The sequence below is a fragment of the Phyllostomus discolor genome, chromosome 5 (assembly GCF_004126475.2).
Source record: "Phyllostomus discolor isolate MPI-MPIP mPhyDis1 chromosome 5, mPhyDis1.pri.v3, whole genome shotgun sequence".
In the NCBI taxonomy this organism is placed as follows: Eukaryota; Metazoa; Chordata; class Mammalia; order Chiroptera; family Phyllostomidae; genus Phyllostomus; species Phyllostomus discolor.
The window spans coordinates 172475712-172500871 of NC_040907.2; the positions used below are offsets into that span (position 1 = coordinate 172475712).

Sequence of the window (25160 nt, forward strand, 5' to 3'; positions counted from 1 at the left end):
GGCTTCAGCACCGAACTGTGCTCACCATGGAGGCTCCGTCTAACGCGTTAGCTAACATCTGTTAGGATTAGTCTCAAGGAGCAATTGCGCTGGACGGGTCATACTTTCACAGTCCGCTTCTGTGCGCGTTTTCCTCCCTCCCTGTCCTCAGGGACACGGAGGCCGTCTGGCTGCAGCACCGGCCCCTCCTGCGGCCTGTGGCCAGGTGGTGGCGCAGGCTCGTCCCCAGGTGCCCTCACACGCATGGCCCCGGGCACTCCCCTCCGAGCTGCCCGCCCGGGAGAAGGTGCAGACCTTTGTAGGTGGAGGAACACTGTTTGAGAGCATCCGGGTGATCGCCTTCCTCTGTGAGCGACATCGAGGGCACATCCCAAGTCCGTAGTCTAAGTATATCCACAGCAACTCTACTATGATACAATAAAAGGTCTGTGGACTAGGGGCTGAATTGAGGGGGACGTGCAAGTTCAATTGGAAGTAATTTCATGTTACAATTACAAATGCATTCACTAACTACATGAATACAGCCAGTGCTCTACAAACCTGTAACTCGCACCGAAAGGAGCTAGAAATTCGAATAATGGAGTAAAGGTACTTTTAAACGGTCGCGCAGCACTGAGTCCTGTCTGCGTGCAGGGGGCCGCTTCCTCCAGCACGAGAGGCACGAGCGTGTGCTGAGGTTCCTTCCGGGGCGGAAGCGGCCCCACGGCCGGTGGGGGGCGGGGGCAGACAGAGGCTGCAGAGGCACAGCCCGAGCTGCTATGAGCCGTCACAGAAATTTTATTTTGAAGCATAATCCGCCGCTTGTTAGGCCACTGCAGTGGAAGGAAGGAGAGATCGAGCCAAGAAAAGTAAAATTCTTGAAATCTGAACGGGATGAGAGCCACTTTTCCCTGTGGATATGTAATGTGTTTCATTTCTATTCCAACTCAGCCCCAAGAGAAAATAAGTCAGGGTCTCAATACCAGTAAATAATAAGTAATAAACCGATAGGGGGGCATAAAGAACCCAATCCACTCCTGAAAGGCGGTGGATGCCTGGTACCCCCCTGAAATCGGGAGACCGGAACGCCAAAAGTAATAAATACAATTTTTCTTAAAGCTCTGTGTGCGCATATATATGGGTGTCTATGCAAATGTGTGTCTATGAATATGGATGCGTGTTCAGACACCTATCCGTGTATAAATAGATGTGCATAGATTTGGATGTTTACCTACTCTTTCTTCCGAAACGGCACTTCTCGCCTTACGCTGCTCTGAAGGGTCTGTCACGCAGCTTTTAAAAGCACCGCTCGCCATAATGGCACCCACATGCCGACGCTACCGCGACACAGCTCACAGGCAGGGAATGCACGGGCGCTGGGAGGTGATGCTTACGTGCAGGTTCCTTCCCTTTTTAAGCAAGCTCGCCTCCGCGATGGAATTGGAGTTTGGGCCCCTCACCGCTGAAATACTTATGCATGTAGAGAATGGGTCATTTCTGAACAGTAGACCATGCGTCCACCATAAATATAGTTCAGGCAATTGTCCGTCTGTACGAGTGTCTGTTTACCTGCTCCTGACAAAAGACTTCAAGGTCCCTGAGAGGTGTCGGGTAGTGGCAGCTGCCTGCTCACCCGCTGCCCGTTAGCTCGCCCGCATGAAGTACGGCGTCACTCCCTGCTGCGTGTGTAACCAGGGAACCAAGGTGTGGACCGGACCTCGGGCCACAAGGACTGTGTTGCTACAAGCACAGGCCCCGCCTGGAGGGAACAAGGAAGGAGAGGAAAAGGAGAAGAGAAACTAGGGGTGGGCTGATGGTGCAAGAGGGGGCTGCCAGCCACCTGGCTTCCCTCAATGACCCCACCCAGAAGGGAGCCCCTGCCACTGGCCACGGCTGGACCGAGGGAGCCCGGGGAGCCTGGCAGCGGCCGCTCCGAATGGGCAGCAAGAGCGCGAATCCGGGACCCCGTGCAAAATTGTGCAGGGTGCACAGGGAGAAAGTCTCCCACAGGTGACGTCACCGGTCCCCTGGGTGCTCTCAGGGCAGAGCCTTTAAACAAGACTCCCTTCCCCTGAACTCCCTCCAAGGCCAAGTCTTCGTTGCCACCTTCCCCACCTGGTTCGTGAACCAGGAAGAAAAACCGGGGCCAGACCCAGCGGTGGGTGCGCCCCTGCTGTGGGTGGGGCCATGGGAACATGACGTGTGCCCACCCCTCTCGGGTCCTCCACATCTAGGCTGAGCACTCCAGGCAGGGAAGGGCGCTTCCCGGGGGCCCACCCTGCCCCCAACACCTGCCCTGCTACTCGGAGTCGTAGGGAGAAGAGGCCACTGCCCTGCCCTGGCATGTGGGGCCCCCAGAGCATCCCCCCCGGCAGCTGGCGTCGCATCTGTTCTGCTCTGCCCTGCGGGGGCAGCTCCGCCTGCCTGTCTGCCTGGGGCGCCCCAGGCATGGGGTGGGCAGGGTCGGGGGAGACAGTGTCAAATGAAGCCTGAAGTCGTTTCCTGGAAGCCCCAGGATGAAAATGGCCAGGACCATTAGGGCCCCAGCGGGGCCTGCCCCGTGTGGGCCTCCCACGAGCCCACAGTCAGCACGCCTCCCCCGTGGGACGGAGTGACAGGCCCATGGCCGTCGACTCTAACTCGTGTCTCTGCTTAAATGTCGATCCTAATGCATAATGAGAATTCTGCAGTCACCTCCAACAAATCTTAGGGCCGACTCTTGCAGAGGAAGGGACCACCTGTGGCTTGCTGGCCTCGGAGCCCAGAGAGAGGCCGGGATCTGATGGAAATGCCTGTGACTGCAGCCAGCCATGCGGGGTCCTCTCCATCCAGAACACAAGACAGAGGCCTCACCTGCCTAAGTGCTTGGTTATTTTTACTTTAATATCACACAGCCGCCCCCCCCCCTTATCCAGGGGGCACATGATCCAGACCCCAGGGGGTGCCCGAACCCTGCCCACACCGTGTTTCTCCTGCACGGACGTTCCCAGGACAAGGCTGAATGCATCGGTCAGGCACAGTGACAGAGTAACGGTAACAATACTACAAGACAGGACAATCCCAAGCACAGACCACAGTAAAAATTACGTGGATGTGGCCTCTCTCTCTCAGAAGGTGGCACTGTGCTGTGCCCCCGCTCTTCTCGCCGTGGCATGAGATGGTCCTGGCCCCCATGACGAGGTGAAGGGGTGACGGAGGGGGACATGGTGACCCAGCATGAGACTACCATGAGGGCACCTTCAACACGAGCCCCGCGGTGCCAGACGCTGGACCTGGGCTCAGAGGTGCTGCTCAGTGACTCACAGGACCAGAGAGGTCTCATCACGTGACTCAAAACACCCACCATTGAAAATGGGTGACTTGTTCCATTCTGGGATTTTCCATCTAATATCTTCGGGCCACGGTTGACTGTGCACAACTGACACCACAGAGAAGCGGGGACAAAGGTCCGAGACTGTAGAATCCTGAGCTTCACTCATTCCTAGAAGACATCCAGGGAAGGCATCTTATGTCCTCCGTTTGCCCCGAGGTCAGACTCTACAGCAGGAGGGGGCCTGGGCAAACGTAGCTTTCAGTCGTGAGCCTGCAAACCACGGTTTATTCTTGTGTTCTGTGTTTCCCACACACCTGTCAACCTGCTTTTGCCCACCCCTGTATTGTTGCTCAACTAATATTAAGTATAGGGCCGGTTTTGAGCTGGCAACAGGAGGAATGGTGGACGTCTGTACGTCAGAACTCCGTTATGGAGTCTTCGAAAGGCCCATCTCGCTCACCCGAGACTTGCGTGGGAGGGCGCTGACAGCCTTCCCTCACCCATCAGACCTTCGCCCACAAATAAGCACGCCATTCACTGGGCTCCGCACATCAGAGAAGGCCTCTGGTTTCCATTTTTACCAGAACCACGGATTTCTGGAACCGGAGCCTAATGAGCGAATTCCAAACCTGTGCACCTCTCAAACGATGCTAGCACGGAGGGGACTTCTACATTGTGAGTTCTCTACTTCTGATTCCTGCATTTGCATATCTGTTCAAACCCAAATGATTAAGAAGGCGCTGTCAAGGTCGAGAGGCCTGAAATTAGGTTTGTCTGTTTATCCCCAGTGGACGCATTAATATAGACTTCTCTACTTCCTGCTTTTCTCTGAACCTTCAGTGATGGAGAATGAAGCACGCCAACAGTTTGGGGGTATTTTATTTCTTAAAAAGTTGTTTTTTCAGAAGCAGTCACTAACAGTGTAAATTGTTCCACAATGAGAGCCACTGCACTTTACAAAAGTGTACAGGACATTTGATGAGTGGGTCACCGGCCAGCAGTGGAACGCTGCGGATGGCTCGCTGAAAAACACACGAGAAAAAAAAAAAAAAACATGCACAGAGACAGACTAGTTTCTGTGGAGAAGTAGGGACAGAATGGCCACCCCCTCTAGTGGGGAGCGCACCGATTTACCGTCCAAACCTGCTTTTATTGGGCTCGTTTTGCATAATAATTCAGGTAAAGTACAGTACTCATTAGGGGGAAGTAAGGAACTATAGAAAACAAGGAACTCTGCCGGTCTATTGAGTCGGGGTCAAAGAGCTGTAAGACTTTAAGGAACAAACTAACTTCCTCCTTGGACCCCTTTCATTCAACTGAGAGCATTCTAAACAAAGGTTTCACAGTAATTTACATATTCTTTCTTAGGCCTGATCACCCGGGGAATCCACCCTTTCCAGCACAGAGCTGCACCACCCTGTCATTGTTTCAGGCTTAGGTGGAGCACAGGAACTAAGGCAACCAAGAGATAAGGAGATTTTCTCCCAGGCGATGAGAACTCAGGCTATGTCAAAACCGAGGAGCCAGGGTCCATCACCCCCTTTTGCTGCAGCCGCCAAAGTCCTTCTTTTGGGGGGCCTCCCACGTGATCGTGCCTGTCTTAGATCGTTCCCCCCTTGGGGAATCTTGCCCGTCTTTGGCTAACCGACCAAGCTTTTTGGGGTTCAGTTATGAATAAAGCAGCAAAAGCAGCATTCCTGCCAGGGAGATAAGCTTTTGTCTCCTTGCTGGCTTACGGTTCCAAGGGCATTCCCTCAGCCTTAGCCTAGGCAGGGGTTTCAGCTTCTGATACCAGTCAGGGCGGTTCCCAACAGACATTTTAAAAATCACAACTTTTCTTGTTTTTTGGAAATTATATTTTATTGAGTATGCTATTACAGTTGACCTGATTTTTCCTCCTCCGGCCCCCTGCACCCAGCAGCCCCCAGGCCCTCGGGCAACCCCCCCACCATTGTTCATGTCCATGGGTCATGTGTGTGTTCTTTGCGACTCCATCTCCTACACTGTACTTTACATCCCCAGGGCTGTTCTGTAACTACCTCTTTGTGCTGCTTCATCCCCTCACCTCCTCACCCATCCCTCCCACCCCAGTCCCATCTGGCAACTATTATCAAAACACTCTCCGTACCCATGATTCTGTTCTTCTTGTTTGCTTAGTTTATTTTTTAGACTCAATCGTTGATAGATATGTATGTTTGCCATTTTATTGTTCCTAGTTTTGATTGTATCCTTTTTCTTAAATAAGTCCCTTTAACATTTCATATAATAATGGTTTGGTGATGATGAACTCCTTTAGTTTTTTCTTGTCTGGGAAGCTCTTTATCTGCCCTTTGATTCTAAATGACAACTTTGCTGGGTAGAGCAAGTTTGGGTATAGGTCCCTGCTTTTCATGACTTTGAATATTTCTTGCCAATCCCTCCTAGCCTGCAAAGTTTATTTTGAGAAATCAGCTGACGGTCTTATGGGAACTCCCCTGTAGGTAACTAACTTCTTTTCTCTTGCTGCTTTTAAGATTCTTTATCTTTAACGTTTGGCATTTTAATTATGATGGATGGGCCTCTTTGCATCCACCTTATTTGGGACTCTCTGTGCTTCCCAGAACTCCATGTCCATTTCCTTCACCAAATTGGGGAAATTTTCTTTCATTATTTTTTCAAATAGATTTCCAATGCCTTGCTCTTTCTCTTCTCCTTCTGGCACCCCTATGAGGCGAACGTTGGGCCTCTTGAAGTTGTCCCAGAGGCTGTTTATATTGTCCTCATGGTTTTTTCTTTTTGGATTCTTTATTCTTCTTGTTGTCTTAATTGGTTGATTATTTCTTCCTTAAGTTCCAAATCACTGATTTGATTATCGGCTTCATCCACTTTACTGTTGTTTCCCGTAAATTGTTCTTTATTTCAATTAATGTGATCTTTTTTCCTGACCAGATTATTTTTATGCTGCTGAGGTCCTCACTGAGCTCCTTGAGCATCCCTATAACCTGTGTTTTGAACTCTGTATCTGATAGATTGCTTATCTCCATTTCATTTAGTTCTTTTTTCTGGAGTTTTGATCTGTTCTTTCATTTGGGCCATGTTTCTCTGTCTCCTCATTTTGGCAGCCTCCCTGTGTTTGTTTCTGTGTATTAGGTAGAGCTGCTTTGACTCTGCATCTTGGTCGTGTGGCCTAATGCAGTAGGTGTCCTGTAGGGACCAGTGGCACAGCCTCCCCTATCACCCAAGCTGGGTACTCAAGGGGCGCCCTTTGTGTGGGCTGAGTACACCCTTCTCTTGTAGTTAAGACTTGGTTGCTATTGGCAGATCAATGGGAGGGATTTACCCAGGCCAGGGAGGGATTTACCCAGGCCAGTCAGCTGCAAGGACTGGCTGTGACCACTGACCACCACCCTCCACCCTCCATGGAGGAGGTCAGCTGTGCGGGGGCAGGGTGGTGGTGCTCCAATGTGGTCTGTAGCTGTCTACTGGGTACACTGGCTCTGGGGTTTCCCCATGGTGCAGGCCAAGGTCAGCCCCCACCTGTGTTTTGCCCTGGGCCACTCTGCCTGAGCTATAAAGCAATCTGAGATGGCTGCTACTTGTACTGGACTTGGAGATTCCCAGGTGAAACAGAGCCGTGAATCTCGGCTGGCTGCTGGCTGTTAGTGCAGGGCCTGGGGCTCACTGAGGCCAAGCCATTGTTTGAGAGGATTTAGAAAGTTGTGCAACATGAGCCAAGACCAACCATTCTCATGGAAAAGCAGCTTGGGCGGGCCCATAAGTTGGGTGGGGCACAGTCTCTGGGGATCTCCAAGGAGTGTCCAACAGTATTAGCCAGGTTGATAGAGATTCAGATATGGTGCCAGCTTGCTGGCTCTGTGCTTCTGTGGGGGGAGGGTTTAGAAAAGGGACAATGGCCTCTGGCCACCTTGATGTCGGACACTTCAGTGGTTCCCTGTATGTCACTGGTGCCTGTCAGCTGCTCCCCCAGCGCTGGAGCTCAGAGGGAGTGAGTCTGAGTAGGTGAGTCCATGTGTGGGTTCTTTAAGAGGAACTGCTTGGGGCTCCAGAAGTTTCTTCCACCAACTCAATCCCTGCTGGTTTTTGCAGCCAGAAGTTGTGGGGACTTATCTTCCTGGCACTGAACCCTGGGCTGCGGGGGAGCTGGTGTGGGGCTGGGACTCCTCACTCCTGAGATATCCTCCTGAATTTTTATCTAGCACATGTGGGTGTGGGACCAGCCTGTTCCACATCCACACCCCTCCTACCAGTCTGGGTGGATGTGGTTTCTTTAATTCCGTAGTTGTCAGACTTCCATTCAATTTGATTTCTGTTGGCTCTGACTGACGGTTTTCTATATTTTAATTGTAATTTTGAAATGGCTATGCAAAGAGGCAAGCCATGTCTGCCTACACCGCCATCTTGACCGGAAGTCTATACTTTTTAATGAGTAAATTTTTACCAATTCAATTTAAATTGCCCTCCAATGACTCAGTCCCAGAAAAAAAATAGCAACAATATCTTACACTAATAAGTATTATAGGTGTTTTTAAAATAATTTTATCTAATATGACTAATCCATGAAGAAAAGCATAGTTTAATTCTTATCTTCAAACTCATAAAATACACTGATTCCATCATCCTTCACAGTAATTTCATGTACATATTCACTAGGAAAATTACTATAAGACACTATAAAAATAGTCACGGGGATGTAAAGTACACCATAGGAAAGAAAATCAATGACATTGTAATAACTATGCGTGGTGCCGGGAGGTTCCCAGACTTACCAGGGGGACCACTTCCAAAGTATATAAATGTCTAATCTCTATGTTATACACCTGAAACTATTATTATATTGTATGTCAACTGTAATTGAAAAATAAATTTTAAAAATAAAATCGTTTTATCTAATGTGACTAAGCCATGAAAAAAATTAACACTTACCTTGAAACTCAAAGAATGCATTCTGATTACATCATTCCTCACAGTAATCTCACATAGATATTCGCCAGGAAAATTACTCTAAGACACCCTCTTCAAAATCTCTTTTTCCATTTTAAAGAAAGTAACTCGGTATTTACAGAAATCGCACAATATCTGTGCACCCCTCTTTGACATGCGGTGTGCAGAAGTAACACTCTGTAGACAAATACAGAGCTTTTTAAAAGCATCACTCTGTTTTGCCGTATCTCCTGCCAAGCCGTGGGGGACAGGAAGGGACGGTCCCTTCCCAGAGCTGCCACTCGAAGCCTGGCCCGACCCGTGTGCTTTTTAGCCCCGCCTCCGATAATGTCAGAGCTGGAAGGAGTGCATCTGGTCCCCGCCAGCACTCATGAGGGCATTCCAGCGCAGGACCCACCACGGGCCCGCCCACTTTTCCCAGAAAGCAGGGGCTCTGTAGGGGGCGGAGGGGGGCCCATCCACTTTGCTCAAGCAGAGGCCAAGCCCATGACCTTCTCTTTTATTAGCAATGGCACTTACTGACTGAAGGTGGGCCATCCTCCTCCAGAGGCGGGAGGTGTCTGTTTGGGAGGTTCAGCCGCTGCCGCGACAGGCGGGAAGTTAATGCCAGGTCTCTCCAAGGCGGGGGGTCGCTCCTCCCCGGCTGGAACTGTCCTTTGCAATTAGTAATTTGATCGGCTCTGCTTGGAAAGGAAAGTGGGTGGAAAATAAAACCATGACTCCTCCAAGGCAGACTCTGGACCCAGGGAACTTCTTGAAAGAATGTGTGCATCCATCCTGTTTTGACTTGATGTCTTGATTATTGGGCCCCCTGGAGTGATTAATTGTTGCAAAGAGGACCCCGGCCATCTGGGACGCCAGCTATCTAGCAGAGAAGGGTTGCTGGCTCGAGCAAATCCACAGCATCCCTCAGGAGCCCTCCAATCTCTGGGCCCCTGTATCTTCAATTAAGGTGTCTCTGGGATCAAGTTACCCGGGGCTGGCTCGCCTTTGATGCCGGGATCCCCGGGAGGGACAGATGCCGTAATGACTGTCTCAAAGTATCCAACTGGGAGGCTAAGTGCTGGGGAGGTGGCGTCAGCTGCTTCCTTGAAACGGGGTGTTCTGTCACCTGCACCCCTGCTGTGCCCCGGGGGAGGGGGGAGGGGGGAAGGGGCAGGGATCAGACCAGGAATCTCTCTCTCTGAAGCCTGAGAAGGATTCTTTTCTATTCATTTCCTCCTCTGTGGTGACACTCCAGGATCTGGGCGTCACAGTTCCTTCTCACAGAAGGTTACAGACCCTCAATCCCATACACGTTTTGGTTCCCACGTGAAATTGTGCTCCTGTTTCTTCATGTGGCAAAACCATCTCCGCGTGTTACCTCGGGGAGGCCCTGGATCTAACCAACGCCTGGGCCGGCTGCCTCCCGGGAGCCGCTCGGAGCTCTGGGCACAGCAGTTGCATGTAGACGCTGCGGCTTCTCGGGGCTTTGAAGCTCAGGTGAGCTGGGTTGGAGGGGTTGGGGGTTGAGCAAGGCGGGGCATGCAGGACATGCTGAGAATAGGGGCCCCCGTTGCTTAAAGGTCTTCTCGTGTGATGATGATTGGTGAACTTTGCTGATCCTAAGAAACCTTAGATTCCGCATGTTGGGAGCAAGCTCACACACCTTAAAAACTGACAGCACCAGCCCCTGAGGGTGAAGCAGGGAACTAAAGACAAAGGGAGGGTCTGAAAGCCCAAGTGAGAGAGCAGTGAAACCCCAGTTCCGTCTGGGATTTTCGAGCACCCCGTGCCCACAGGGAAAAACGTTTACTTTCCGGAGCAAATGAACCAAAGGGCCGCAGACTCAAGAGCACGAGGTGCAGAGGAAGATGAAGGCAACGTGTGTCCCTCAAACCTGGGGGACTGAGTGGACATCCACAACAAGACTGGGGAGTCACGCGTCTGCTTCGGCCCCCGCCCCCGTGGGCTCCATGACAAACAGCCTCCCACCCTGGGGCAGAAGCCTGGGCCGCCCCCTCTGGGGAATTTGCCTCCTCATTTTCTTTCGAGTTGACATTCAGGGGGTCATCTCAAAAGGAGCCCTGACTTCTGGGGACGCGCAGCACACACAGCTACCACCCGACTCCCTCACTGCCGCACTCCTCAGGCCGGTCCGCCAGGGGTCGCCAGACCCTGAGTGGCAGGCTCCAGCGTGAAAGGTCAAGACTGAAATGATGAAGACAACACATATGTAAATGAGCTCAGAGGAAAGAGAGACAACACAGGACGTAGAAGACAATTTCAAAAAGATTATAGCGACCGTCTTAAAAGAAGAGAGGATTCGGCATCCGATGCCCCCCTCTGCCACACCCGTAGAGACACACGGCTAATTATCTTGTCACCAGATTGGCTCTGTTTTCTTAGTGCAGTTCTCTCCAGATGTGCAGGCACGCCAGACAGATGTCGGGGGTCTGGCTTCCTGTCTGCAGAGCTGCCGGTCTGTCAGCAGCTCCCTGAAGGTAACGAAAGACACGGGATGTTTCTGAAATGCTCAGGAAAACGGCTTCTTGCCCCCCAGCTCCGCAGACACAGCAAGCGCTCAGCCCCTGGCCCGGAGGAAGCGCCGGCTGGGCGTGGCAGTGGGCTCGGGGGTGGGGGGTCGCAGCGCCTTGGACCTCAGTTCTGGGCCACCACAGGTCTCACTCGAGCTGCTGAGGGCCCCAGGGACCTTCGGGTGAGGCCCTCGAGGTCAGAGGGTGTGAGGTCCACTCCAGGATCCATCTCCACAGTTTCCACACAGAATTGACAAAGCTGCAGAAATCCAAAGGTTTAAAGAAAATAGCAGGAGCGAGCAGACTCTAGGAGGGGAAACCCCGACAAGTGCCCCCGTTCTGGGCAGGGCAACAGGAGACAGAGAAGCAGGTGGATGTAACTGGCACGTGGAAATGAGGACGAGTACAAACCAAATTAGAGGCATCGAGATGCGGGCACAGGGGCCTCATCTCCTCCAGCCAGGAGTCCCAGGAGGTCAGCCACACACACGCACAAATAAATCAACCTTGACGAAGGTCCACTCACTATTTTAATCTATTATTAAATAATATGGAATATAATGAGTACTAGGTCTGTTGTATGCTATATAATAATTACATGGTATGGAATATTGACCTATTATATAAGAACAGGAAACACGGTTACTGTATCATTGACGTGGATTTGATACGTACGGTAGTCACTCCTAACTTTTCCGTGGCAGCGCATTCAGCACTAGGCAGGTGCCCGTGCACCTGACCTCCTTCCCCCCCCGGGGACGCGGTGCACCAGACGCTGCTGCCGCACAGATGTTGCACATTATGTTGCACAGAGCAGGAAACGGCCTGAAAGCCAGGCTGCCTGACCCTGGTGTCCATGCTCATTGACGCTAATGTCCTGCCACTTAGGCAGGACATGGACACTCCTGTCCTTCCAGCTCTGGTGCAAGCGTCCTCAGCTCGGGTTCTGCGTGAGCACAGGGGGGCAGCTGGCGGCGGGCTGAGCAGCGGGAGGGTCTGGGAGGCCACTCGGCCGCCTGGTTCCTGCAGGGACAGCCACCCCCTCTTTGTGGCACCTGCACAGAGCAAGAGGCGACACAGGAGAAACGGCACCCACGCCCTCAGGCCCTCCCATGGGTGCTTGCCCGGTTCAGTACTGCACCAAAGGGGTCAGGAATCGGGACGTTGATTAAGCTTCAGAAATAAAATGACCGGAAATTCAAAAGAAAGTGATTGTGTGATGTCTCATTGTTACGAGATGCAGCCAGAGTCACGGCAGCCTCTGGACAGAGCGGGAGGAGCAGAGGGGCCCGATGGCATGAGCCCCCGCCCCCACCCCCACCCCCACGCCAACCTGTGTGTAGATGTCCACACCAGCACGTTCCACGGTGAACACAGCCCTCAGACGCTCACGTGCTGGGAGGGCGGGGCTCGGTGAGGGTTGCAAAGAGCAGGTCTCACTTCCCAATGTTCTCGATTTGTTACGGATTAAAGGGTGCTGCGAGGTGGGAAGTGAAGGGCCTTCTCATACGATGGGGTCATTCATGCCTGGAGGTCACACGGTGGCAGGAAGGACCAACCCGGACCCAGACCAGGCACTGATCCCAGGGACCCGGGGTTCCCTCGCTCCCACCTCTGACAGGCTGGGCTGGGCTCTGCAAACTCGTTCCACAGACCCTGTTCTTTCTTTTGCCACCAAGGCGGCGGCAGTCACGGCGTTGAACTATAACAGGTCTTTCTCTGAAATGAAATGGGGACCCTTAGGATCGAGTCCTGTGTGTTTACCAGCATTGCATTAAAAATGCTCAACGGAATGACATAAAAATTGACATTAGAAGTTTTAAAACAAATATAAAAATATTTTTAAAAGCTGTGTAATAAAACAAGCACGCCATCTCTGTTGCAAATGGTTCACTCGTAAAGGAAAGGTTATACCTCTTAAGGGTTTTCATTCAAAAATATCTTTACTGATGGCTATGGATTCTAAATAGTTCTTTCCTCGCATCTATTTCATTGCCTCCACCAGGACGAAAGAGAACCTAACCTACCCATCAGGTACCATAAACACGGGAGTTTTTCTTATCCACTGGGACCCTTGAGGAGATCAACTACAACTGGCCGCTAGATGGCATCACAGTCACACAATAAGGACGGGAATTGGCAGGAGGACGGATCAATACACAGCCCACACCTGCCCCTAAACCGAGCATGCACCGTCTCCCTCCCTGCCCGCCACCGCCCCCACCCAGGTTGCTGGCGTTTTCTGTGTATTTGCTACAGTAAGACTGCTCTTGAAAAATGAAAACAGACCAGTAAGGAGAGAAAACTCGCCCTTAGTCATTACCCGAGTTCACGTTAGCTACACGGCGGCGTCAGAACACGTGTAGCACGCTCTACAGGCAACGTGCCCTTTAACCCGAGGTGGAGAGGGTCCGCTGTTACTGCGTTAGCGAGGAGGAAGCTTCGGGTTCAAGGTGACTCACCCAGGGCGGGGGTGGGGGCACGCAGTCGGCAGCAGCAGGGCCAGGGTCCAACCCGAGCCCCCCTGGCCTGCAGGCTGCCGGTCACTGGCGGGCCCGCATGGCAAAGCCAGCTCCTGCCCTTCGAGCGTCCTGCCCAGCCTCTGACGGTGTCTGCCTCCGCTACAAGGAACAGACGTCACCCTGGCTCTTCCCACGTCCTCAGGGGGCCCCAGTGGTTGCGCCGAATATTCGAGGAACCCTAGACACACTCCATCACACCCAGTCTTAAATCTCTACACCACGGAGAGGAAGCGCTGGGCAGTTAAATTAACACGTGGGCTTTCCAGCTTCTCAGTGCTGAAGCAATGTGAGGTTTAGATTTTTTTAACGTATTGATTTTTGGAGAGAGAGAGGAAGAGACAGAGAGAGAAAGACATCGATGTGCTGTTCCACATATTTATGCATCATCAGTTGACTCCTACATGCGCCCTGACCGGGGATCAAACCCACAACCTTAGCATATCAGGACGGCGCCCTAAGCAGCTGAGCCACCCAGCCGGGGCTGCAAGTCTAAGGTTTTAAACATACATGGAGTGAAAGGGAGTGAAGCTAACTGCACGAACAGCAACAGCCCACACAGAGAAAACGATTTCCAGTGACTTTATAACGTGTCCCTCTGACTGCCCTTCATTAGTGGGATCTGTTTTAAGGGTAAAATAACTGCAGAGAAATCTTAACTTCTCCCCGAGCCGTGTTCTGTTCCCGAGGACGCTGGCATGGTGGTTTGAAGGCACCAAGGCGTGCAGGGAGACCCAAAGCAAGAAGTAATTGTGCCGATGGTGTCAGCAATCAGATTTCAGATGCAGGCGAAAGGAGACACGAGTACAGAGCAAACATTTAAAAGGAGAAAAGAAAACCTGTACATGAAATGTAATGAAGCAGTACATTAAGTTACGATTCAAAAACCTTTCCCTGCTCACTGCCAGGTCTAGAAGCCACGGTGCCCCCCCCCCCCCCCAGGAAAACATCACCCTCTCTCCATTCTGGTCTCTCAATACCCTTCCCTCTGGGTGGGGCACCCTTCCCCCTGGGTAGGGCACCTTTCCCTCTGGGTGGGGCACCCTTCCCCCTGGGTAGGGCACCTTTCCCTCTGGGTGGCGCACCCTTCCCCCTGGGTAGGGCACCTTTCCCTCCGGGTGGGGCACCCTTCCCTCTGGGAAGGACCAGGGCGCGCCGGAGAAACAGCGGTCCGAGATCCGGTTAGGAGAAGCGGGCACGGCCGGGCACGGCTGGGTCGGGAACCGAGGGGTCGTCCCAAGACGGGCAGCGCCAGGTCGAAAGGGCACAGCCACCAGCCTCGGGGTGTCCCAACACCCCAGTTTTGGACAATATAAGCATCATAAAAATAATTGTAATGGATGAAAACATTAAAAATATAAAACATCCTCAGTCCATGTGATACTCAGAAGAGCAATCCAACAAAACAAAAATATTGCTTCCCGTTAAGAGGGCTTCCAGCCACAGCTTTCTCTTAAAGATCGATTAATAAAGAGGGCAGCATCATGTACATTTTTCTTCTTTCTAAGACGAATTATAGTTTAGGGAAACTAAGTCCAGTGGGTGACAGGAAGGTCCGTCGTCGTGGTTGTTGAGAAATGACAGTTAGTGAACGTTAGAGGAACGGCAGAACTAGAAAGTTTCCACTTTGCAGCTTCCAGCAGAGTGACTGACCGTCATGGAAAATAAAACCAGCGACAATCTGCACCTGGGGAACCCTTGCCGGGGAAACTGAGTCCCTATCCAAGCACCCCGGCACGGATGCGTTCCTACTCCGCCTGAAGTCAAGGTGTCGGCCACTGCGAGTCTCGGGGGCCTCGCCCAAGGCCAAGGACAAAACAAAACTCGGTTCCCGGGGGATGTGGGACTGAAGTTCCTGCTTCCGCGCCGTCTGTCCGCCCAGGGACTCTGGGCCCCCGGAGGCTCCGTCCCTGGCTGCTGTGCGAGTGGTAGTGAATTCGGTCTGGGGTGGGCGGAGTTGGAGAGGAAGACCTCCAAATGAATGATAGAAATTAAAAAAGTATCAGTTAATACAGCACTTCCCAACTGGACAGCAAAGAGTTGTCCGGCCCAATATGTCCGAGGTGCTGAGGCGGAGGAGCCCTGAGCTGCTGGCTGGTCGTTAAAGCCGTAACAGCAACGAGAAGGCCTGGAGCAGAGCCCTGAGCGGGAGGCAGGCCAGCCCGGGGCCTCAGAGCATGCCCAGAGGCCACCAGAGTCACAGGGCGAGCAGGGAACGGGGGCTCCATCCGGAAGGCATCAGGAGCTGCTGGGAGTCGGGCAAAATGAGGAGCAAAGAGATCCCTGGATTGAGAGTGTCAGAGGCCGCTGGGCACTGTGCCTGCGCAGTTCTTGGTGGGGGGGGGGGGCGGGGAGGGGGTGTCCAGGCTGAGTAAGGACTGCGGTCTGCAGGGGAGAGGACAGAGCAACAGCCAACAGGACACACCCTTCTAGAAGCCGGGCTGCCGAGGAGAAGCGGCGGGATGGGGCAACATCGGAAGAGAAGTTCCGAGAGATGGAGAGACCCGAGACCTGGAAATGCCTGGGGGGCAGAGTGGGGGAGGGGAGGACCAGCACCATGGCAGGGGGCGGGGGTGGGGGCGGGGGGCTGCTGAGAAAAGCGTGGGAACAAGAACCTAGGAGCACAGCCCCTCATGTTCGGGGAGTGCCGGAGAGTGCCCCCGAGCGATGCCCCTCGGGCGGCAGCCTTGCGATACGCAGAGGAGAGACCGACTTAGGGAAGAGGGGACCGCCCTCCCACGGGGACCGGCAGGAGGAAGACAGGTGTGGGTGCGGCTGCAGGTGGGCTTGGGCGCTGGTGGAGGCAGGCTGGGGAGATCTGTCCCCGGCGGAGGGGGAGGGGGAGGCGGAGGCGCCCCTTTGGAGAACTCAGGAGAAGGGGGCAGGTTTGGAGAACGAACCCGGCCCGTGCGTGCTGTGCAGGGAAACCCCACAGAAAGCCGGGGCGGGCCCAGGGCTGGGGAGGCTGGATGCTCCTCACCTCGTCCCGTCTTCCCCAGAGGGTTATTTTTTCCTCTTGGAAAAATTCCCATCGGAGATCCGCCCAAGACGGACGGTGTCCAAACAGTCTCCCCACGTGACCGCCCTGCGTCCCCGGTGCGCACGTCCCGGTCCAGCCCGCGGAGAGACGCGGATGCCGTTACCGTGGAGACGGAGGGCAGACCTCAGGCCTCGGGGTTCAGACATGGACACTCCGGCACAGAACACGTTGTGATGGTTTTTATAACGTGAGATTGAAGGCAGGTGCAGGAAGGGGCCTCCGATTTTCCTAGAGGTTCAGAACCGCACACGCATTACCGTATCGGCAGCGAGAAGGGCCATTCATTAAAATGGCAGGGGGTCGGAAAGGCCCGCCCTCTTCTTTCACCCCTTTACATTGCGAGGTGACCCGTGCCGCTCTTTGAAATTCAACGTCTCTGGTTGTATCGCCACGGTCGTGTGGCTGGCAGTAGGTGACGTTAGTCCTTGCTCCGGGATTGCTGGTCTCTCCACCCCAAGGCCCGGGCTGCGAGGCCCCCGCAGGGCAGCAGGTCCTCCCAGCAGTCACCCATCAGCGCCGCCGGAAGGGAAGGTGGCCCTCGTGGGTTCAGCCTGCAGGTGAGCCCGGCCGCCTGTCCTGTCTCCACTCCCCTCCTCCGTTACCCCCATCTCTCGGGTCAAGGCAGGGCTGTGTGGCGGCTATGACGGTCCGTCCTCGGAAAGCGTGCTTCTGGAAGGCTGCCCGCTCACAGCGGTCACTGCTGGACGTCGGGCGGGGAGCCTGCTGGACGCCCCGCACACTGAGGGCCACACCTGCGGGGGGGAGGCGTGTGCACGGACACCCACGCGCGCCCAGCATGCCCCTGACGTGCAAACACCTCGGAGTCAAGCTGGCAACCCGCCTGCCGGTGAAAGGCACTCCGTCTGAGATGCGGTCCCCCGGTGTCTCGTCCCATCCACGGGGACACCAGGAGTCCACAGCTGTGAGGACAGAGTGGACGGCGCTGCACGGGGAGGCAGATGGCTCTGGCCGCTGCTTTTGATAGAAGATACAGAGAGGGCACCCCTCCTCCCCCCCAAAAAAAAGAGAAGGATGGAAGGATGGAAGGAAGGAAGGAAAAAAAGAGGGAAGGAAGGAAGGAAGGAAGGAAGGAAAGGAGAAAGGGAGGGAGGGAAGGAAAACACAGAAAGCATTTCTCATCCTCAGCAGTCCCATCCCCGCCCCCCCAACACACACACACACACACACACACACACACGCTGCCCCCTGCAGTGTCCTCTCGGGGGAACTGGCCTCTGAAAGGTCCTGGGGTCCCACAACTCTACCCCTCTGACTGCAGTTAGAAATCTTGGGGAAGGGGGGGCAGCCACTGAAGGGCCCGCCCCCAGGAGCCAACCGGGCCCTTCCTTCCCGGGCCAGCCTCCCTGGCCCCCGCCCTCCCCTCCGGCAGGCCCCCAGTTCCTAGGCAGCTGGCACTCCCACGGGGAGAGGGCACGTCACAACGGAGGGACCCCCTTCTGCCTTGTGGCAGATTGTTCCACGAGTCGGTTGTTTCACACGACCTTTGATGTGACCATCCCAGAGGCCTAAGGCTGCCACCCCTGGGTCAGCGGCTCCTTCGATCCAGAGCCCAGGTCTCGAGTTCCACCCAGTCCCTAGCCCCGACCCACAGCCCCCTCCTCTACCCCCAACGCCAGAAGCGGAGAGCAGCAGGGAAATTGGACCGTTTGGGTTTTTTTTTAATGAACTGAAATGTATTCTGAGCACCCACAGCGCCAGGAAATATTCAGGAGGGCCCCCGGGCGAGACTAATTCCAACGAGCGAAACACTGATGGGACCTTCTCGTCCCTGAACCTGAACCCCCCCCCCCCCAGAGGGTTCCCTTCTCCGCACGGGGGGCAGGGGCTCCGCTCTCAGAGCCCGGGGGCCCGCGCTCCACCTGGGCTCCCCGCCCTGCAGAGTGTGGGCCTGGCCCGGGCGGTGTGCCCGGAGCCCGCAGCAGGGAAGCGGGGAGCCGGGGGACGTGGTGAGCCCGGGTTCGGGTCCGGGTCCGGAGAGAGGCTTCGGGGTGCCGGAGGAGGGCTGGGGGAGCCGGTGGCCCCGGGCGCGGTGGATACTGTCGGGCGCGCACCGCAGAGCCGTGCTTTTCGTGAGAAGCAGCAGGGACCGTTGCCACCCCAGTGCCCAGGGCCACGGAGCAGGCGGCCAGGCGGACCCCGGCCCTCCGGGCTGCGGAGCGGCACAGGTTTGTCTGGAAGGCTGCTGCGGCGGCCAGAACTTCCAGGACCTGGACCCTCACAAGGGTGTGGTTCGCCTTCCCACGTTGATCACGCGTGGACTCCGTGTGACTCCCGTGTCCTGTCTGCGCCCACCCAAGCTCCGCCGTGGGCCCTCTGGTCCTTCTTCCTCTGTTGCGCCGTTCCTCCCGGTGGCCCTAACCCCACGACACTTGGGTGTCCCTCTGCCACAGACTCCTTGCCCAGCACCAGGGCCCTCCTGGGCGATTCCTCAGGGGTAGAGTCCCCTGTGGGAGAGCAATGGGACCTCACACTGGACTTCGGGAAATGGGGTACCTGCCCGAGGGCCTGGGGCAACCGGGGCTGCGAAGTTGAAGAGGTGGGGACCGCTGGGGACCCAGGGTGCCCGCGCAGGAGCAGAGAAAGACGCGTCTCCCAGCTCAGGAGGCCGGCGGTGGGGGAGATACTGGGGCAGCCAAAAGCTCCTGGGGACTAGGGCGGGGCGGGGCCGGGCGGAGACGTCACTCTGGCAACGCCCAACGTTGGTGGGCGGAGGCTGCACACCGACTCTCACCTGGCGCTCGACCCCGACGGCTTTTAAAGGGCAGCAGGCAGGCCGTGTGGGCCGCGTTGAGAGCTGCCGGCGGCCGCGGTGGATGGGGCGCCCATGAGCTTCGGGGCAGAGCCGCCCGGCCAGGCCCGGGAGCCGCTGGGCATGGCCACGTACTGCGACGGCTCGGGCGTCTGCCCGGCCCCGCACAGCCAGGCCCGGGCAGCCTCGCACCCCGCGGGCTACGGGCGCGGCGACCTAGACGCGACGGGCGGCGGCCCGCGCCTGTGGTTGGACGCGCCCGGTCTCAGCCCCCCGCCCTTTGCGCCGGGCCTTGGACCTTCGTCCCCCTACGCGCCCCCGGGCTACGCGGCCCCGGGCCCGCTCCTTGGCGCCGCGGGCGGCCTGGCGGGTGCCGACCTGGCTTGGCTGAGCCTCTCGGGGCAGCAGGAGCTGCTGAGGCTCGTGCGTCCTCCCTACTCCTACTCCGCGCTCATCGCCATGGCCATCCAGAGCGCGCCGCTGCGGAAGCTGACGCTCAGCCAGATCTACCAGTACGTGGCCGGCAACTTCCCCTTCTACAAGCGCAGCAAGGCGGGCTGGCAGAACTCCATCCGCCACAACCTGTCGCTCAACGACTGCTTCAAGAAGGTGCCCCGCGACGAGAACGACCCAGGTAACAGAGGGTGCGCGGATCCCCGGTCCGACTCCGCGGATTCCCACGAATGCTGGCCCGGGAGGGATGGGGACGGCCTTGGAGCGCCCCGCCCTCGATTGCACAGCTGGGGTCCCTGAGGCAGGGAGGGGCGGGAGGGGGAGACGCTCCCGGCGGCGGAGGGCTCACAGAGGCAGGCAACGTGACCCCACAGACCCTGACTTCCTCCGGTCCTCCCCGCTTCTCTGAGTGTCTGCACGCAGTCGTGACCCAGCCAGCTGGGAGACCTTCAGAGTGACTTCGCTGGGCCTCAGGGTCCTCTCCGTAAAAGGGGGCAGACGGTGCCTCCCCCAAGGACTGGTGGGACAAAGAGTGCCACTTTAGAAAGCGAGACCAATCCTCCTCAGCCTGGCTGTCCGTGGAGGCCCTTGGTTCCAGTACCAAGTGCCGCCCCAGGGTTTGGGGAGGCAGAGGGCTCAAGGTGGGGCCCGTGCGGGGATCTTTCTAAAGCCGACCCGCGTGTCTCCCGTTCGCACCACGGCCCCTCGAACCCCGGATCTCCTGAGCTGGGCCCTTCCTTCCTCCGCAGGCAAAGGCAATTACTGGACCCTGGACCCAAACTGTGAGAAGATGTTCGACAACGGGAACTTCCGAAGGAGGAGGAAGAGGAGAGGGGAGGCGGGCGCAGCCGCACTCCCGGGAGCCGGGAGCCCCGGCGGAGCCCCGGCGCCCGAGCCGGACGCCCTGGGCACGGGGTCCCCGGACCTGCAGGCCGCGCCGTCCCCGCCCGCTCCCGAGGCCGCCGCCTGCTTCTCCAGCTTCGCCTCAGCCATGGGCGCCCTGGCTGGCGGCCTCGGCGCCTTCCCCGGGGGGCTGGCGGGGGACTTTTCTTTCGGGAGGCCAGCGGCCGTGGCTGCCACCAGCCGCCCGTCCCCCGGCCCTTCGCCCAGCTTCCCCACTGGTCATCAGACTGCGGCCGCCGGCTTCCGAGTGGGTCACTTCATGTACAGCCAGGAAGGGACTGAAGTTTGAGGGGAGCCCGCGGATCGCCCCAAGTGCCCTCCCTAGAGGTGCTGAGAGGAAGGAAGCGCCGGTCCTCCCGGATGAAGGCCCCACAGGTCAGGGCCCCTGGGAGGGACCTGGGCCCGCAAAGCCCAGTGAGGACTGAGCCAGGGCAGCCCCACACCCGCCTGCCCTTCACCCAGGAGACCTGTGGGTGGGGCAGGTGGCTCTCCCTACTGATTGTTCCAGCCTTCTCGGTTCTCTGGCCTGGGATCCAGGCTCTCCCCGGGTGGGGGTGGGGGTCTGCCTTAAAGGACCCAGAGTTGGTTCTCAGCCCCAGCTTTTTGAGGGAGCTGGGGGATCCCAAAGAGCCTTCTTCCTGCTGGTGGGGTGAGTCTGGCCCCGGGTCCCGTCTCCCTGAGTCCCTGGGGCACCCGGAGAGTCACTGACTCCCCCCCCACCTCTTGTCCTGCTGCTGCCCGTTACGTCGGTGGTCACGGGTCTCCCCGCCAAACTCACAGCCGACCCCAGATCCCTCTGGGGGAAACGCTCCCCAAATGTAATGTGATTGACGCAGGCCAGGAAAAGAAAAGAAAAGAAAGTCTTTACCTTGCGGATGAGAGTTTCACTTGGAGCCTGTTTGAATAAACCGAAGTGCTAGAAAGAAACACCGGTACCTGAGGCTTGGACGTGCCTACCGTTTCGTACGTCACAGAACCCCACCACTGTCCCCCCTCCCCCAGTGCAGACTCTGCGTTTGCAGGAAACCTGGAGAGAAATCACGTTTTTAAGTTAGTGTGACAGCACTGGAGACGCGCAGTGTGCCAGGTGGCGATGAGCAGAACCCGCAGAACCCGGGCCGACAAACGTGTGCGTGTGTGAGCTTTCTGTGCCGTAGCGGCGTGACTGCTCGAAATTGGCTCGAAGGGGTGTCTGTGTCCCAACCGTGGATTTTCTGTTAAAATAGAGAAAAAGAAAATGTTTCCAGAAGATTTTCCAACTTTCTGTTTGTTTGCCTAAAAACCAATTTTTGTGGTTTAGAAACTGTTGATCCACTCAAGCTTTAAGCCATTGTAGTAACCGAATGGGACCGTGGTGAGCGGCCCGTGGGGTGAGGCAACCAGCAGTGCGGGGGTCTGGGGCTCGGGCCTGTTCCCCTCTGTGAGGGTCCCTGCGTCTGGATGAGCTTTCACGGGGGGGGGGGGGGGGGGGGGGGGCGGTCCCAAAGGAATATTTCCCCAGAGCAAAGAGAGGGTGCGAAAATCAAAATAGTAAACAGAGCAAAACAGGTTGTAACGAGAATCTCATTCAAATAGTTCCTCCCAGCAGGGGCTCTGCGAACTTGACCATAGGTTCAAAAGCAGGCTGCACGTGGGCCCATGAAGGACCTGCTCGGGTGGGTCAGCCAGAGCCGGGGGGGGGGGGGGGGGGGCAGCAGTGGGACGGGGCTGCTGCCCAAGGCCCGGCTCCTCACTGGGCACCTGGAGCCCCGTCACGGAGCCCAGGCCCCCCCCTCCACTGCTCTGTGCCCTTGTTGCGCTGGAAATAGCGAAGCCTCAGGAAATCCCAACCTGTTTTTAAAACCAGCGTAAGGCTGTGCAAACAAGTGCCTCCTTGGGCCCTTACAGGCTATGATGGGTCGGCATCGGAATAATCCCTCTCAACCTGAAAAAACACTTCAGTGGTGCTGGGAAGTTTCAGATGTGGAAACAAGTTGTTTTACGCCTTTGGAGGGGAAGGACTAGGTTGTTGGGAATTCTGTCCGTGGCCAAACAGTGGTGGCTATTTTTAAGTGATTGAAAACCAACAGCATCATAATAAAATGAGTTATAATCTCCCCTGGAAACATACTAGGCATCGGGAGAAGGGCTGCCCCCTGCAGAGAGAAAACATTTGTGACAAAGACTCAAAAATGTGTTGAAAACCCTGGCTGGCGTAGCTCAGTGGATTGAGTGCGGGCTTTGAATCAAAGTGTCACAGGTTCAATTCCCAGTCAGGGCACATGCCTGGGTTGCAGGCCACAGCCCCCAGCAACCACACATTGATGTTTCTCTCTTTCTCCCTCCCTCCCCCTCTAAAAATAAATTCTTTTAAAAAATGTGTTGAAAGTATTTTTGAGAGTGTAGTTAGTATTCTAAAATGTGGGCAGTGGGTCACAAGACGGGAGTTTACGTTTCACTTGTGGATCAAAACATCCAGCGTGTTTATTTATGACGAACATAAGTTTTGCGTTTTAGCCGTGCTGCCTGGGGACATTCATGTGCAACTTTAAATCTGATTTCCTAAGTGTATCCATTGCAATCAATCGGCATTTCTCCCTCAGGGAAGTAACATCACCGAGATTGCGGTGGCTCCTCAGTGAAACGGGAAACCGAGGTCCGTTGTCCTTCCGCCCACGGGAAAGCTGGGTCAGGGGCCGAGCGACCTGCAGAGGAAGGACCATCTCACGGGCGCCAACACGGACTCTAGCCGGCCCCGCCGCATTCATGTGCACAAAGGGGCACCCGCAGGGTAGAGCCGTGTCTTGGCCAAGAGACTCTAGAGAAAGGTGACCACGACACCTACCTGGAGGTGCAAAGGCATCGTGCAAGTAACACATGAGAACGTTAGACACTTTTCACTGCCTTCTGCTAGACCGGGGATTTCCAACGGGCGTGCCACAAGGATTTTAAAATGCGACATGCGACACTTGACTGTTTAGTGAGGGACATGGACCTTTTCCCCCTTAGATTGCCAAATAAAAAAACGACAACAGCCAACACAACACTAGCCATCCGGTGGGAATGAATCAAAATTATACCTGTATTTTTATCCGACGGGCAAAAACAAATTGTGTGGGTATGCCGCCGAGTTTTAATAGCTAGCTTACACGTGCCCTGAGATGGGAAGGATTGAAAATCTCTGTCCTAGACACATTCCAGGGTCTGCCCGCCGTCCCCAGGCCTCTGGTGCGTCCCAGCCATCCATCATCGGTGGCCGCCCCCGCCTGCACCCTTTCACGCCCCAGCGGGCCGGCTGCCTGGGGCGACATTACCTCCTGCGCCCGATGCGCCCCACCCGCCTGCTCAGCTCCTCTGCTCCGGTGTGTGCTCTCTCTCCCCCCGAAGCCTGAGGGCGGGGCGGGTGGGGGACGGCGGGCTTCTGGAGTGAGGAGAACCACCCTTGGAGGACACCTTTGTGTTTCCGGATTCCTGAGGCTGTGGCGCTTCATTCCTGGCACGTGTTTTGTGATCCTGAGTGGGCCAGGGCCGCCTCATTCACGTCGCCTGCTTTGATTTTTAAAGGTTTTGAAACCTGATAAGAAAGAATAAGTCACATGATATATTTTTTAAAAGATGTATTTATTTATTTTGGGGGAAGGAAGGGAGGGGGGAGAGAGAGGGGGAGAGAGAGAGAGAGAGAAACATCAATGTGGGGTCCTGGGGGCCATGGCGTGCAACCCAGGCATGTACTCTGACTGGGAATCGAACCTGCGATGCTTCATGACATATTTTAATTCAGGGAACCTGAAAGCCCTTCGGCGTGTTACTTAAACAATGTGACACAAGAAAGAAATGATAAGGGAAGGAAGAAGAACATTTAAAGAATCAACTGTATGCAATTCTTTCCTATGGAGATAGTTAACGAATAATCCTGTATTACGTTCGGGTGTGCAGTGAAGTGATTTGACACTTGTGTGCACAGTGAAATGATGACCACGGCAAGTCTGTTAACACCCATCGCCACACCTAGTCACGGATTGCTCTTGGCGCGCGATGAGAACCTTTAGGGTCTCCCAGCCACTTTCAAACACGCAGCACGGCAACGTTACCTGCACTCACCACACTGCACGCCACATCCCTGCGATTCTCTTACCTTTGGCTGGGGCTCTGTCCTTTCTAACCCTGTTCTCCGACTCCTAAGAGTTTTCCCCATAGAGTTTTTTGTGGTTATTTACATTTGCTGTCATTTTTTCTCCAGTGCCCTGGTTAGGGTATATAATTCATGAAAGGCACGTGAGGAGCAGAAGAAGTAGCCGGATCTACAACACTATAATTTTATGAACCAGATTTTCCCCTCACTGGAAGGAAGGGTTGTCCGCTGCCGGGGTTTGCACGCGCGAGTCTGCTAGCGCACGCACCACGGTGACGCGCTCACTGCGGGCACAGAATCGAAATGCGATTTACAACGGGAAAGAGTCACACATCGTCAAGTAACTGGGATGATGGATGTTTCTGGATTCTTCAGACCTTGCAGGGAGGGCCCCTCGCTGTCGCTCAGATTTCACTCGGGCTCATTCCCCACCCCCCAACCCCGTAGCTCCCCTGGGGCCCCGTGGGACATCTGCAGTGAAAAGGCTTCCAGCAGCGCTGCGTGGGCAGTGGCCAGCCCCCACTGGACACCGTGTCCTGTGCTCCATCCACCCGACCACTTTCCACAGAAGCAGACCCGGCGCTGTGGGCATGTGGTGCACATGGAATGTCAGGT

General features: G+C 55.6%; 1 protein-coding gene across 1 annotated transcript; it reads left to right on the plus strand.

Annotated features, from left to right (window-relative positions):
• Positions 1-19097: 19097 nt before the first annotated feature.
• On the plus strand, positions 19098-20821 carry FOXI2 (forkhead box I2). Its single transcript, XM_028514052.2, has 2 exons — positions 19098-19712; positions 20281-20821. The coding sequence occupies exons 1-2, from the start codon at positions 19154-19156 to the stop codon at positions 20721-20723; spliced, it is 1002 nt and encodes a 333-aa protein (XP_028369853.2). The 5' UTR covers positions 19098-19153; the 3' UTR covers positions 20724-20821.
• Positions 20822-25160: the final 4339 nt, after the last annotated feature.